This window comes from Castor canadensis, chromosome 6 (assembly GCF_047511655.1).
Source record: "Castor canadensis chromosome 6, mCasCan1.hap1v2, whole genome shotgun sequence".
NCBI classification, from domain to species: Eukaryota; Metazoa; Chordata; class Mammalia; order Rodentia; family Castoridae; genus Castor; species Castor canadensis.
The window spans coordinates 1,156,083-1,170,064 of NC_133391.1; the positions used below are offsets into that span (position 1 = coordinate 1,156,083).

At 60.3% G+C, this 13,982-nt stretch overlaps 1 protein-coding gene across 12 annotated transcripts in view; it reads right to left on the reverse strand.

Annotated features, from left to right (window-relative positions):
* The window catches only part of Mad1l1 (mitotic arrest deficient 1 like 1), a 267,255-nt gene that overhangs the window by 110,633 nt on the left and 142,640 nt on the right, over positions 1 to 13,982 (reverse strand). For 11 of the 12 annotated variants that reach the window (XM_074075385.1, XM_074075384.1, XM_074075388.1 and 8 more), the window contains 2 exons: positions 12,317 to 12,457; positions 2,733 to 2,789 (listed from right to left, as the gene is read on the reverse strand). In XM_074075385.1, the coding sequence (XP_073931486.1) occupies positions 2,733 to 2,789; positions 12,317 to 12,457 (198 nt within the window). Of the gene's footprint in view, positions 1 to 2,732; positions 2,790 to 12,316; positions 12,458 to 13,982 lie in introns of those variants that run through there. The other variant, XM_074075395.1, reaches the window with a different exon arrangement.

A 13,982-nucleotide genomic window follows, 5' to 3' on the forward strand; every position in this document is an offset into this window, starting at 1 on the left:
GAGGCAGCCACCACCTTGCCCATTTCAGGAACCCAAGAGAAGGCAGTCAGTGCCTGGGTCTGGTCAGGCCGTCTCAGGAAGACGCAGCCCAGGGCTCCCTGGGGACAAAGAGCAGGGCCGGAGAAACCATCAGAGGAAGATGGAAGGTTAGGAAAATGCACGCTTAATTGCACCGAGCTGTGAGGGGTGAGGAGCTCTTAAATCAGAAAGCAAGTGTCCACGCCTCCTCCCCGAAGCGTGTAAAACAAACCCTTGCTCCTGCAGTCAGTGCTGGCCGTACCTAATTAGGGTGAAGATTTAATGACATGAGTATGGCCGAGGACATCATTCCTTGTGATGCTAATTGAATTTAAAGAAGAATGTCTGAACTGTACTCGTGCTAACCAATTACTGTGGGTTTACTAATTAATAACAAAGTCAAGTTGCCTTTGTCCTGCCACCCGCAATTAGCGAAAGATGTTTCAATTCTTCTCCTTGTGACTCGATCTGAGTGAGAAAATGGCAGCCTGGGGACCGGGCAGGTGCCAGGGCCACACCCCCAAGTGGGGTCGGGGTCAAGGCACCCAGGCTTGCGTGGAGAACTTGGGAGTTCAAAGTCAGGGACAGCCGTGAAGCCCCGGGCCACACGAGCTCGGCATGACTCACTTCTAGCTTGTCCTGGCCTCACGTCCGTTATGGAATCGAGGCCCTGGGGCACGCTTCAATTCAGGGCAAGGCTGAGGAAGCCACGCGTGTTGACACAAAGCATCAGGGTTTCCCCAGGCTCTGCAAATGGATGCACCAGTCCTCAAAAGACACCACTCCCACCCACGGTTCCCCAAGTCACCACCAAATGGGCCATCGCTGAATGCACCAAAGGCTCGATTCATGCAGACGGAGCTCAGGAGTCCATGGCCCGGGGACAGTGGCCGAGCCCCCAGCACTGTAGACAGAAAGAGGCCACGGAATCCTCTGACCACCTCCCAGTCCACAAGCCGTGCTGCCACGCTCACGGCCGGTGCCTCGCACCCCACAGTCTACAGAGCCCCCACCCACCATGCTTACTCAGTGCAGACATGCCCGGGCCCTTGGCACTGGTCAGGGTGATGGCAGTGACTTGAGGCTGAGCCTCAGACCTGCCATGAGGCCACAGTGATGCCAGGTGCCGTGGAGCTGTGTTGCCAATGAGAGCAGAGAACAGGCAAGACCACGCAGACATCCTGCTACCCAAAGGTAAAGCTGGCCACCCGCAAGTGATCGACACACACCCAGGAGTGTGACGCACGGCACAGGTACTGCCTACAGCCTGTCTTATGTTTCATCCCACGGTCACCTTCATGTGGGACCAGAAGAGGTGCCAGCCTCCCGTGCCGTGCCTGCCAGGCCCGTGTGTAGTCAACAGACACCACAGGGCAACCTCGTCTGATGTTCGCACCCTCTACAGGGCCACCGAGGGCACCAGACCAGCAGGTGCCTGCACAGTCCCTTCCTGCTGCTCCCACCCTCACTTTGCAGAAGTGTAAGGCTGAGACCGCGCTGCCCCATTCCACCCACTGATGTCACCCAGCCACGTGGCCTGCTGCCTCCAGGAGCGCCCCTCTCAGCACAGCAGCGTGCACCTCCACCAGCCATTGGGACAGTAAACTGTCTCGGGGCCCAGCTCACTGTCCACGCCTGGCCCTCAGAGCTGACCACTATGTACTGTGCAGGGCTGTCCAAAGTCTCAGCCAGCAAGGTGGGGCTGCCTGCCCTCACCCCTACTAACTGGGACTGCTAAGGGCATGCTGTTGTCCAGCTCCTCCCAGCAGGGGTTGAACAGCTGGCCACCCTCCCTGGAAACACTTGCTTCCCCAGGACTCTTAGAGGGAACGCGTCAGGGCCTGGGCCTCACCTCCTGTGTGCTCCTGAGGGCAGAAGCACCACCCGGAGCCAAGAATACATCTGGCCCACGGGTCCCAACTCAGGGCCCAGGCTCCCTCCCAACTCACGCCGCCTGCCCAGGCCAGCGTGTCATCATCGCCTCAGCTCCAGACTTCCATGTTCACCACAGGCCCTGCAGCCACCGCCCCAGTCCCCTGCACCCAGATGCTCTGCACAGAACAGCTGGCCACCTCCCAAGGACCAGAAATCAGGCATGCCACTGTCCCTCCCACCCCCACTGACACCACATCCTCTCCTCGGGCACTGCCTCGCACAGCCGGATCCCCAACCATACACTGGACTTGGTTTTGGCCACCCCAACCTTGCTGTCCCCAGAACTCGCTGAGCTCCTTCCAGGCCCAGCCTTGGACCCCGCTGACCTCTGCTCTCCTGCCTTCTGCCATGGGCTCAGTTCACAGCTCCTTACTCTCCCAGCTACAGGGTGCCATCTTGCCCCTCACGCTGCCCATTCACTGCGTGCCCCACGCTGATGAGGAGGTGCCACATCTTTGGGCACTTGGTGAGTGGACAGCCTGTCCCCGTCTCCAGGCCAGCCCGGGCACCCCATAGCTGGGCTCCCAGGGGCTGCAGGTGAAGCCGTGCACACCCCCAGCAGTCTGACATGGAAGACCTGGACTCAGTGTCCCTTCCACACCCTTTCCACTTCCACATGTTTCCCCATGGCAGAGAAGCACCAGGGCTGGGAGGCAGCAGTCGTGACGGGACAGGACAGGAATTCCTCCAGTGCATCTGGGAACAAGGACTCCAGGTGGCCTAAACCCCGGCTGCCCTTCATTCACCACAGGGTGTCAGCGAGGTGTGTCAGGACTCACCGTGTCGGCTCTCTGCTTCTGGCCTCCAAGCTCCTCTAGAGCCTGGGACAGCTGAGCCTGCAAAACAAGACAGAGTGGGTCAGAGGTAGGGACAAGCCAACTGACCTCCCTGGGCTATTGGAAGGGACAAGGTCTCCCACATCCCACCATGGCCTCCACTCCTGCTGGGCCAACGGCCTGGGCAATGGGCACTGGGCATCAAGCCAGGTCAGCTGGGGCCAAGCTGCAACTCCACACAGGCCAGGGCCACCATTTGGAGAGGTGGCTGAGCAGGCATCCCGGTAAACACAACACCCCAGGTGTAGCCTGAGTCCTGCGCGTGGCCGTGGTGGACACAGCGAGGTCCCCCGGTGAGGAAACCGTCCTCCTGCCTCCAGGCAGGCTCACTTTCCAGAAGAGCTGGCAGGTGGCTGTGCTGACACAGACCACATCCCAGGGCAGACCAGGACAGGATGGGGAGAGCCACCCTTTGCTGCCCAGGCACCTGGCCTGCCTCCTCTGAGCACAGAGGAGCGAGGGAGGTTCTGAGCGTGGGTGCCAAGGGAGGCTGGGTGGAGCCGGAACACTGCAGCCTCCAACTGACCAAGCGTTCCCACGAGACGTCTGGGCTGCAGCCTTGACGCCACAGGGAAGGGTCAACGCTAAACTCCGCGCTCTTGTGGCTGCCTGGCCTCTGCTGCAGCCTCCAGCCGCAGAGCTTGCTAGCTATCTCAGGGACCCTACATGACTCCTGAGGCCATCGTGCTGGAGGCCACCACACAACTCAGCTTCAACTCCAGACAGGGAAACACAGAGCCCAAAGGTTGAGGTGTGTGGACCTCAGCACCTGCGGCACAGCAGGCCTCCAGGAACACGCGTGGATCCCCGCTGGCCACGTTGGCAGGCCAGGCCAGCGTCCAGCATCCAGCATCCAGGACAAGAACAGGTCCAGGCCCTCACAGGCCTGCGGAGGCACCCTGAACCGGTGCGAAGCGACACGTGGAGAGGCCAGATTCACAGGAATGGGACACCTACCTACCATCAGGTGGTGACCGGGGGTGCCCATAAATTCACCCTCCAGTGAGCCAGTGATTAATCAGGACACGGTCACTCTCTCGCAGGGTGACACACAGCCTGGCCCAGAACAGCAACTTCTTACAGGTACGAGGGGGAGGAACATGTCCCTTTGCTCTGTCCACTGCACAGTGGCCTTGGGAGACAGTGCCAGCTGGGCAGCGGACCCCACAGCCAGAGGCACCCACTGAGGACAGCCCAGCACCACTTCTCCCCCTCCTCACTGGCCATACTTCAGTAAGGAATAAACTGAGCCCAGAAGCTAAGTCCTACCCAGCCCCAGCCAGCAGTCAGTGGTGAGGGCAGAATTTGCACCCAGGCTCCCCCGACTGCAGGGCTCCGCTCAGTCCACCACTCGGAAAGCCAGCCCTGCTTGCCTGCTCTCAGAGCACACCGTGCCCACCAAGGACACCGGCCCACGTTCTCGTGAGCAAGGGGGCCACGAGGGAATACCGACACCCCTCCACCCGGTGACGCAGGGACACGAACACCTACAGAGCAGTAAGAAAAAACAAACAAGGTGATAAACACAGGCAAAGAGGCAAACAGACGTCTCCCAGCAAAGAATCCGCACACAGCCGGCAGGCGCACAGAAAGGTAATTAACGGGGCCGGTAATTAGAAAATGCAAATCGGGACAACACAGTGAAATGCCATTTTGCAACATTTGGCTGGCAGAAATGAGGAGCTCTGGCGAAACTAGGAGTTGGACAGGAAGTAAATCAAACCGAGTTTCATCTGCACTGACGGTAGGAATGAAACCTGAGGAGCTCTCTGGAAAATAACGAGGTTCCCCTTAGACCTGAATGTCTGCCTCACCCATCGCCCCTCGGTGTAGGCTCAAAGGCATACGAAACCTGCTTTGGCTGCCTCTAGCTGTGTCCACCAGACACCAAAGAAAGCGAGGAGCAGCTGGCCTCTGACCCGATCTGACCCTGGCATCACTGACACCCAGAGTCCCTCCCCCAACTACCAGACATTGGGACACAGCAGTGTGCTGGCACCACGTGCTCCCCTAGCGCTGGGTGTCCCACCCCTCAGGTCAGTCGAGCAAGCCCAGAGAGGACAGTTTCGTGTACGTGCACTGGATGAGCAGCAGAGATGAGGTGCCCGAGGAGAACACCTGGGCCTGTCCTGGCCACATCTGTGCACAGCTGGGGCTTTGTCGGTCACATGTCCACAGCTGGATAGCAGACGCCTCCTGAGGTCCCAGCCTGATTCACCCAGAGGCCTGAGCAACAGGCCCAAAGCTGTCACCCAACCAACCTGCCAAAGAAGAAACTGACCTTGGTCCCACTGAGGGACGTGAATCACGGAGGCCACCAAGCCCCTCCTAGGAGAGGACAGACAGGGCAAGGCCCTGCTCAGGGCTAAGCCTCACCATAGGACAACAGCTCTGGAGCTGAGGACAGGGTGGGAAGGTCCTGCAGGCTAGTGCAGACTCAGGGGAAACCTTGTCCTTGTGGTGGCTTCAGAGGGCTGGTCCTGCACCTGTGCAGGGAGGTCAGGAAGTGGAACTGGCCCAGCCCGGCTACTTTATTTCTTCCTGAAGTTCTAAGGATGACCCCAGGCCTTGCACGCAGTAGGAAAGCACTCTAAATCTGAGCTGCATCCCCGACTTTGGGTTTTCCTTGAGACGGGGTTCACTATGCATCACAGGCTTCTCTCCAACTTGTGATCCTCCCACCCCAGCCTGAGCACTGGGATTATAGGCAGGCACCACCATGCCCACCTTGCCTATCTACTCGTTTTCTCCTTGAGACTTCCCGATACAGTCAGGAAGAACTGTAATCAGTACAACAGCAGGTATCAGCCCTGCCAGCCATTTCTCATCTGCCCACAGCTGGCCCAGTCACCTGAGTGAGTAGCCAGTGCAATGGCCACCCATTACATCCACCCCGCTCATGCTGCGAGAGTTACTGACTCTGCCCGAGATGTGCCAGAGTCCCCAGAGCCAGGCCAGGGCTGGGAGCAGGGAGGACAGCCCTGTCCAGACTCTGGAGGGAGGTCAAGCAGCCTCAGGGACGATGTGGCTGTGAGGCGACCTCAGGGTGAGGGTTGCCTCCAGAAAGCTGGCACCACATGGTAAAGGTGGCAGGGGGCTGCACAGCCCCTGCAGAATGACATGACACTGACTATGTCCTCCGGCAGGGCTCCGGGGGCTACGTGTGCTCAGACACAAGCCCTGGACACGCGCTGTGTGTGACACGTAGACGCTGCAGCAAGACCTCAGCAGGGCTATTTTTATCCCAAGGTGTGAAGTGATCTAGCACCCCTGCCAGCCGCAGCGAGCTCAGGACAGTGGCAGCGGGTGCAGGCTGGGACAGGATGCCACAGAGCCCTGAAGGGGTTTGTGGGGTGGCTCAACAGGGAGGATCCCAAGAGTAGACCACCAGCCCCACACAGAGGATGAGGCCCAAGCAGGGAGGGTCCCCCAGGGCCACAATTATCCCAAAGAGGACAAGATTCAAACTGCAGCCACCTGCCTCCCTCATTAGCATACGTGGGTTTATGACAATGTGACAAAAAGGAGCCAGCAGTCCCGAGAGGTCTTTCCAGGCCGCAGAACTGGGACCTGCAGGAAGCTCTGACACCTTCTTTGCCGGGCAGTGATGCTGGGGGAGGGGGTGGCACGGACGCAGAAGTGCCTCCCGTGTGATTGTGCCCGAAACAACTTCAGCTTCGGTGGGCGCCAGAGCAAACCAGCCTGCGAGCAGGCAGCCGGCACACCAGGCACCCAGACCTGCTGCAGAGTGCCAGGCGGAAGCTCAGAGGGCCGAGGTGTCGCCAGAGCCCCGTCCACACAGAGTCAGAGCTGCCAAGGGGGCCCGGCCGGCCAGTGTTGTAACAAGCACTGGGGGCTCAAGAGTGAGACCTGCTGCTCGGGCTCAATTCAAAGCCACAGGAGCAGAGTGCGAAGCCCAGTGTCTGCCCACCCACTGTGACCTGCCACCAACGGCGATGTGTGCGTGTTCCACCTCACATTTCAGCCCTATTTCCTCCAGCTGTGAACAGCGGCCGGGCGACAACCGGGCGGAGCCAAGTGAGGAACTCGGCCTAGGGACACGCAGCAGCCACCGTGCCCTTGGACACAGCCAGTTCTGTGCCAGGAGGGACGGCCTTCCTGTCCGTGCTGAGGACGCTCGCGGGCGTGGCCGCACGTGTCGCTGGCCTCAGCCCAGTGTTCCAGGCTGCTCGCTTCTCCTCACCCTGCGTCCACTGCCTGGGCACCTCGGGTTTTCCACCGCACCACACCCTGCTTGGCACAGCGCCCTTCGCCTCCTGCACCGATCGAGAGGGAGGGAGGAACAGACGGCGCCACCTGAGCCCGCGCAATGACGGAAAGCACAGGAAAAGCCGAAACCGCCAGGTCCCCGGCAATCTGAAACGAGGGTTTCCACGCCGCCATGCAGCCAGCAGCCCCATCATCTGTTTTAATTAGATAAACTGGAAACAAATCAGGCCGACGATGGAAGCGAGGTGCCATGTACTCATATTCATAGCTCCAGTGACAAGATTCGTGACATCTGCTCCCGACTTCCACAGTCACTTTATTAAATGGAATAAATAAAAACTCCGCGCAAAATGGCATGGGCCTCGCCAGATACAGACACGACGACTCTCCCGGTGGCACTTCCAGCTTGTTTTACAGAAACGCTTTGGCTGGAATCGAGGCACACCCCGAGCGACAGCTGACTGAGGAAGCTAACCGGGGGACAAGGTGGCACTGGGGTGGCTGTGGCCAGCCCTGCAGCCACACCTTGCGTCTGTGAGCGCCATGTGCCCTGACTCAGCTGTCCACCCTGGCCACACCCAGCACATGGCTCACAGGAAAAGCCCACTGACTCAGAGTAGAGAGAATGGGGACTTGGGGTTCAGGGATGGAGGAGAGAGATGGACAGAGTGAAGCAGTCAGACAGAAACAAGGGAAGGGAAGTCAACTGGAAATAAAAAAGCAGTGAAATGGGGCCGGGGGAGGCAGCAACCTCACACGACACCCTGAGTCCCACACGGGACTGGTGTCCTTCCCTGTGCCTGTCTCCCTGGGGCCCTCCGTCTAGACCATGATAGAGGTGGGGGGTGGGGGCGCCCCATCCCATTCCTGGGTAGCAAACTGGCTGCACTGGCAGCTCCTGCACAGGGGTCCACCGCACATTGCCACAGCTAAGCAAGGAATGGCACCGACAAGGTGAGTGAGCTGCTGGACCAGTCTGGGTGACACTTGCCTGCCTGGCAGGCACTAAGGGACCTTTGAGGAAGGACCTGGACTACTGTGTCAACACAAGATACTCCACTAATAAACCCCTGGTGGCTCTGAGTGTGCATAGTGAGGGGCTTGTCATATGCGAAAGGTTACCGCTTCACAGAACAACGGACAGCCCACTGCCACAGCCTCCAGTGCTCTCACCCTGCCTCTGCAACCCAGGCCAGCGTCCAGCCACGGTGCACGGAGGGCAAGGTCAGGGCTGGGCCCCCCGCGGCTGCCCAGCAGTGACTCTGAACTAGGTGCGGTTCAAGTAGCATGCACGCCCCCCGCCACCCTCTGCACACGCAGGGTCCCTGGGCCAGGCCTGCTGTGGGTGCAAACTCGGGCTCTGGGTGGGGACCAGGGTATCTCTGGAGCAGTGTGGACCCGAGGCTGAGAGTCAGCGAGCTCACCTGGGGAGACAGTGCAGGGAGGATGGTGAGGAGCAGGCCACCCTCCATGCCTCAGGACTCGGTGTCCTCAGTGGCAAAACAGGCTCGGCCCTACCCTGCACTTCTGACGAGAAGATATAGGGTGCAGCCTGGCACCTGCAAGCCACGGCACTGTGTGTGGCAGGCGACGCCTGTCATGTTGATTAACAGGACCGGCACAAAGGAGCTGGCCTGAGGGGATCAGAGAGCCTCTGCTGGGCCCCAGGGCAAAATGGGGCTCAGTATGGGGTACCCTATGACTGAGCTGCTGCTCACTGGCCATCCTGACCTGCAGGCCTGTCCCCCCACAGGGTTGGGCTGGACGTGGAAGGGCGCTCACCCACTGGCCAGGGGGCAGGTCACGGAAGAGTAATCGCCAAGCCACGGCTGCTACACACACGGTGTAGCAGCTCTCTGGGGCTTGGTTGGCTTGGCCCCCAGCCAGGGTTCTCCCAAGCCAGGCCAGCTATGTGCCTGGATGTCCCATAAATTCTGCCGTAGCCGTGTGGAAGCCAAAAGCCACAGGCTGGCTGTCCAGAGAGTGAGCGCGGGTCCTAATCCCCAGCTCCCATGGCCTCGCCTGAAGCAGGCAAGGGCTGCTGTGGCCCCAGAGCAGAGGCACTGAGGAGACATCCCCACCTCGGTGTGGGCCCACCCCTGGCGCGCTGCCCCTGAGCCCTTCCTGCCTCTCGCCTCAACCTAGTCTCGGAGGACAGCGTCTGTGCTCACGACAGCTGCAGAGAGGCCCCAGGCCAGGCCCTCAGCCCAGGAGTCATCACCAGGTACACACAGCATCAGCACTGGACACTGAGGCCCTGTCACTGCAAGCGACAACTGGATATGTGGATACAGCTCTTGAGTTTTCTGACTGGCGGAAACGTGGGGCCCAGTCGTCCTTGACGCCTTTACACTTCACATGAAGCCTCACCCCACTCTCACCTTCCCCCCACCCCTTCCAGTGGCCCATCATTTTTGCTAACGTGGCTATGTTCTCCCGGATGCTAACTTGGGCCACATCTGTGGGGAGCACCAGGTACATGGTCCTCTTAGGCAACTGCGTGGGCCCAGGGACCCCAAGAAGCCACCTGTAGCCGTCCTTTCAACAAGGGGTGCTCTGTGGGGAGATGGGATTGGGGGCTCCGGCTGTAGCAGAGGACAATGCTGCCTTCCCCAGGTTTTGCAGGGAGGCCAGGGCTGGTATAAAGGCTGGAGCAGGGGAAGGACACGGAGAGGTCCTTAGAAGACATTAGGAATAACGGACAAGGCTGAGGACAAACCCACCTCCCTCAGGACTCCCCCATCCCCCACTCTCCCTGTGGGGCTCTCAGATCTGCTCTGTCCCCACCCCAGGCCGGCCTTCCCTGGACCTGCCCTATCCCTGCCTTCCCTCCACCTGCCTGGTTCACACCCCCAGTGGGCCTGTCTGCTGCCACCTGGTGGAGGCAGGAGGCTCACACCCTCCACCCACAGATCCAGGTATCTGGGCAGGACTCCTCCCCATTCCAGAAGAGCCAAGGCTGCCGCCCCTGGGCTGCGCCCCTCCTCCAGGCACCAGCATGCTGGGAGGTGAGGCTGCCTTAGAGGTAGGGGAGCTTGCACCCAAGAGACAGAACCCTTGAGGCCTCCCTGATAGAAGTGAGGTACCAGGCCAGACTGCCTGAGGGGACGGCGCTCCCATAGGCTCCAGGCAGAGACTGGCAGATGTGGCCAGAAGGATAAGCAGAGCCACCTCCCAGAGCACGGCCCTGCACAGCCACTGGGCCCATGCAGACTGGAGCAGAGAAGGCCAGAGGGGCCAGCCCACTCCCAGCAACCACTAAGTGTAGGTCCTCAGTCCACCCTGCGCCTGGATTGGCCCCACAAATACTCTCGTCACTAGAGCACTAGTGACAGTGACAGTGCTCCAGCACCGGCTGGGCCTCTGACCCTCATCCACTGATTCTCCTGTAACTCCAGAGGACAGACCAGGAGACAGAGGACAGCCACCTGCTGTGTTCACATCCCACCATGGTCAGGGAGGGGTCCTGACCTCACCATGAGCAGGGTGGCAGCAAGGTGCCCTGTGGTGAGTGTGTCTGGTCTAGCGCTGAGGTTGCCGACAGCCCTGTCACATGGCATGGAACACCAGCACATATGGCACCACGGTGCCCAAACTGCCGGCTCGGGAGGACCTGTGTGCAGGGCATATGGCCGACACAGACGGGACCTCTCATTGTGAAAATGCCAGGACAAGGCAAGGTGTCAGAGAGTCTTCCCACAAACCTCTCTCCATTAACATTTCCCATGGAGCTAGATGTGTTGTAATAAAATGGTCGTTAGTCACGTATGCTCCTCGGGATTTCGCTCGCTGCAGCTGAGGTTAGCCTCGCAGTTCACATGGCCGCTCTGCTGGCTGCTGGACCGGGGGAGAAGCAGGGCACGAGCCCTGACCAGGCCGTCAGGCTAGAGGCCGATGCAGGCCCCGAGGGGTATCCCTCGCTCAAGGGTTCTTGCTGTGTCGAGCGCCAGGTGAGGCCACAGAGTAGGGCTCAGGCGCCTCCTGGGCTCCGTGTGGCCTCAGCCATAAGCCTGAGGCTGGAAGGACGTGAGGGTGGCCTAGGCCACAGCCCCCAGGAAGGAGCAGCTTCACCCCATGCTGTTCCCAGCATCTGAGTCTCAATGGCCCCGGCTCCCCGTCACCCATAGACATGCCAGCCACTCTCCTGGGTGTGCCTCAGGAGACTCCCCCACCTCACTGGACACATGAGCCCCAGGGGACTAATGCCACACAGCTCCCAGACCGCGCCCTCAGACAAAACTCGGGCTCCACAGCTCACACCTGCTAGTACACTAGGTGCCCTGGGGTCAAACACCTCCCCCCAGCTCAGCGCCAAAGGGGCAGGGGCTCTGCCAACACTCCTGGAAGGGACCTGGCCGGTGCCCACTCAGTGCTGGCTGGAGAGTAACATGTCACACGCCAGCCTGGCTCTTCCATTGGACCCAGGCCATCTCTTGAGCTGGGTCATCAGCAGTGACTCTGGCTGAGGAAAGAGCAGAGACAGCTGCCTGGATGGAGTGACAGGCCATGCTAGCACCTCTCATCTGTCACACCATAGGTCGAGAAGTACTCGTGGCCACAGAAGCCAGGGACCCAAGGGCAATGAGTGAGGGCAGCCAGCACAGCAGCATGGAGCCAAAGCACCACGGTCCGTAAATCTATAGCCAAACCTAGCCTCGTTCACAGTGGCTTGGTGACCTGGGCATGCCCCTGCAACGTCAGCTTTTTTGTTGGTGAAAGGAGGTGACAGTAGCTGTTTCCAGGGTACAGAGTCAGGGTGAGAGAGGGGAGCAGAGGAGCAGGCACCGCAGCGTCAGCAAGGAGCCGGCTGTGGCTTTCCTGGCTGCCAGGAAGCCCCGTGCAGGGGCAGGGCCCACAGCACCCCAAAGGGCTCTGCTGCTCCTACAGAGGGGCAGACAGGAGCTTCTCCCTCAAGGCTAGAGGTGGCTTGCAGGACTCCCTGCCAGCCTCAGGCCCCAGCACCCAGGGAGGACTACATGGGGCCATGGCAGACTCATGGTGAGCCCACAGGCACATCTGGGCCATAGGCCTGGGGCATCCAGGAGCGTGTCCACTGTTCTCCGTCCACAGTTCATTAAAGAGGACACAAGACTTAACAGAGAGCCCATGAGGTCCAGGCTGGCCGCTACCTGGAGGACCCTGTGGCATCCCCAGGACAGGGACACTGCAGGCATATGTAGCAGTGGGCAGCCCCACCCAATCCCCAGCAAAGCTGCCCACACTGAGGAGGACATGTCTCACTCTGACCCCTCCCCCAGGCCAGGTGGCACGGCGAGGCTCGTGCAGGCAGGACCCACCTCCATCTCCGTGCTGTGAGCGTGCACCTTCTGCACCATGTCCTCGGCTTCCCGCAGGCGGCGTGTCAGCTGAGGAGAGTACTCCGCCTGCGTCAGCTCGCTGTCGTAGGACCCCAGGATGGCGCGCATGCCGTCCCGCTCCTGTGGGCAGAGAGCAGGGGTCAGAGCTGGGAGAAGGGGCGAGGTGACGCTGGTGACAGCGTGAAGGAACGTGGACAGAAGCCTCGCAGAGCCCAGGATCAAGGCCTGCCTCCAGGGCACCTGCTGGAGAGGCACAGGGGCTCGGCACTGACTTGTGTCGCCTGGGCCAGCTATCCTAAGAGCCCATTCCAGGCCTCAGGGCCCACTCTGACCTTGTTGGGTTGGACACCTCTCACTGTGACTTCTGACCAGTAACAGTCGAAGCAGAGCAAGGACAGAGCCAGGAGTCTCGTGGGCAAAGAGACCCAGCCAAGCAGCGACCCCACAGCAGCTCACTGGGAAGAGGAACACTGGGCTTAGTCCAATGTCCCAAGCTCCTGAAAGGCCAGGGTCCCCAGGGAACAGCTGTGATCTCACTGAGTGCCTTACAGCCCGCCCCCCATGGAGCCAATGGACATTTAAGGTCACCAGCCACGCCCACACTCTGCCCCCTCTCTGGGGATAGGTGGGCACTGCAGACTTACTGAGGTGACAGGCAGATCACAGAGTCACAGGTGATTCCCACAGTCACCTGCTCTTCTGGACCCCAATAGAAATACTAAGCTTGACAGTGCGGCCAGGAAGGGGACAGACACCTCCCTCAGATGGGGAAGGAGCTGGGGCACGGGCCTAAAACAGAACATCCTCGGTAAAGCCAGCAGGGAGGCCTGAGACAACAGGGGACGCCCCAGGCTAGGGCTGAGCTGCTCTGAGGCAGGGTGAGAGGTCTCCCCGGGGCTTCTCTCTGCCTTCTCTCCCTCCTGAATGGGGTTCTCAGATGCACCCCAAAGCACAGGCGCACCGGGTGCTGCCGCCCCCAGATGGAGGAGGCTGGGCCCTTCCACCAGCTCTGCCACCGCCCGAGCTCAGGACACTGAACTGGGTGCAGCAGAGTCCTCCAGAGGTCTGGTGGTACAGGATGTGCTTTCTCCCACCTTCCACCCAGGGGTCTCGCACCATGTGGGGTGGGACACCACAGACACACCAGCTGACATCTCAGAGCCTCACCGAGGCTCTGCCCATCCTGACGCCAGCAGAGCACAGAAGAGGGGGTCGGTGCCTGTGAGCCCCCAAGCTCAAACCGCAGCCATCAAGGCCAAGCATCGAATCCTCCCCACATCTGTGCTCCCCGAGATAGCTGCGTGGATCACTTCTGTCACAAACACAGGGCCCAGCCAGCTGCCCTGCAAACAACCAGTACTCATGAATAAAAAGACAGTATTTAACCAATGCTGATGACACAGGCTGGTGTCAAGGCACGGGAACCAGGTTATAGGCCCTCCCCTCACGGGCAAGGAGGCCAGAGAAGGCCAGGCCAGCTCCAGCAGGTCTCCCTGTGTCCTTGTCCAGTGGCCTGCCAGCGAGCTGCAAGGTCCTCAGACACCAGCAGTGGCTAAAGGGCAAATGGCTGCAGGCCCAAGGGAGACCTGAACATTCAGACCACCTGCAGAGCAAGACCTCCCCCACCAAGGGCTGGCAAGGCTCC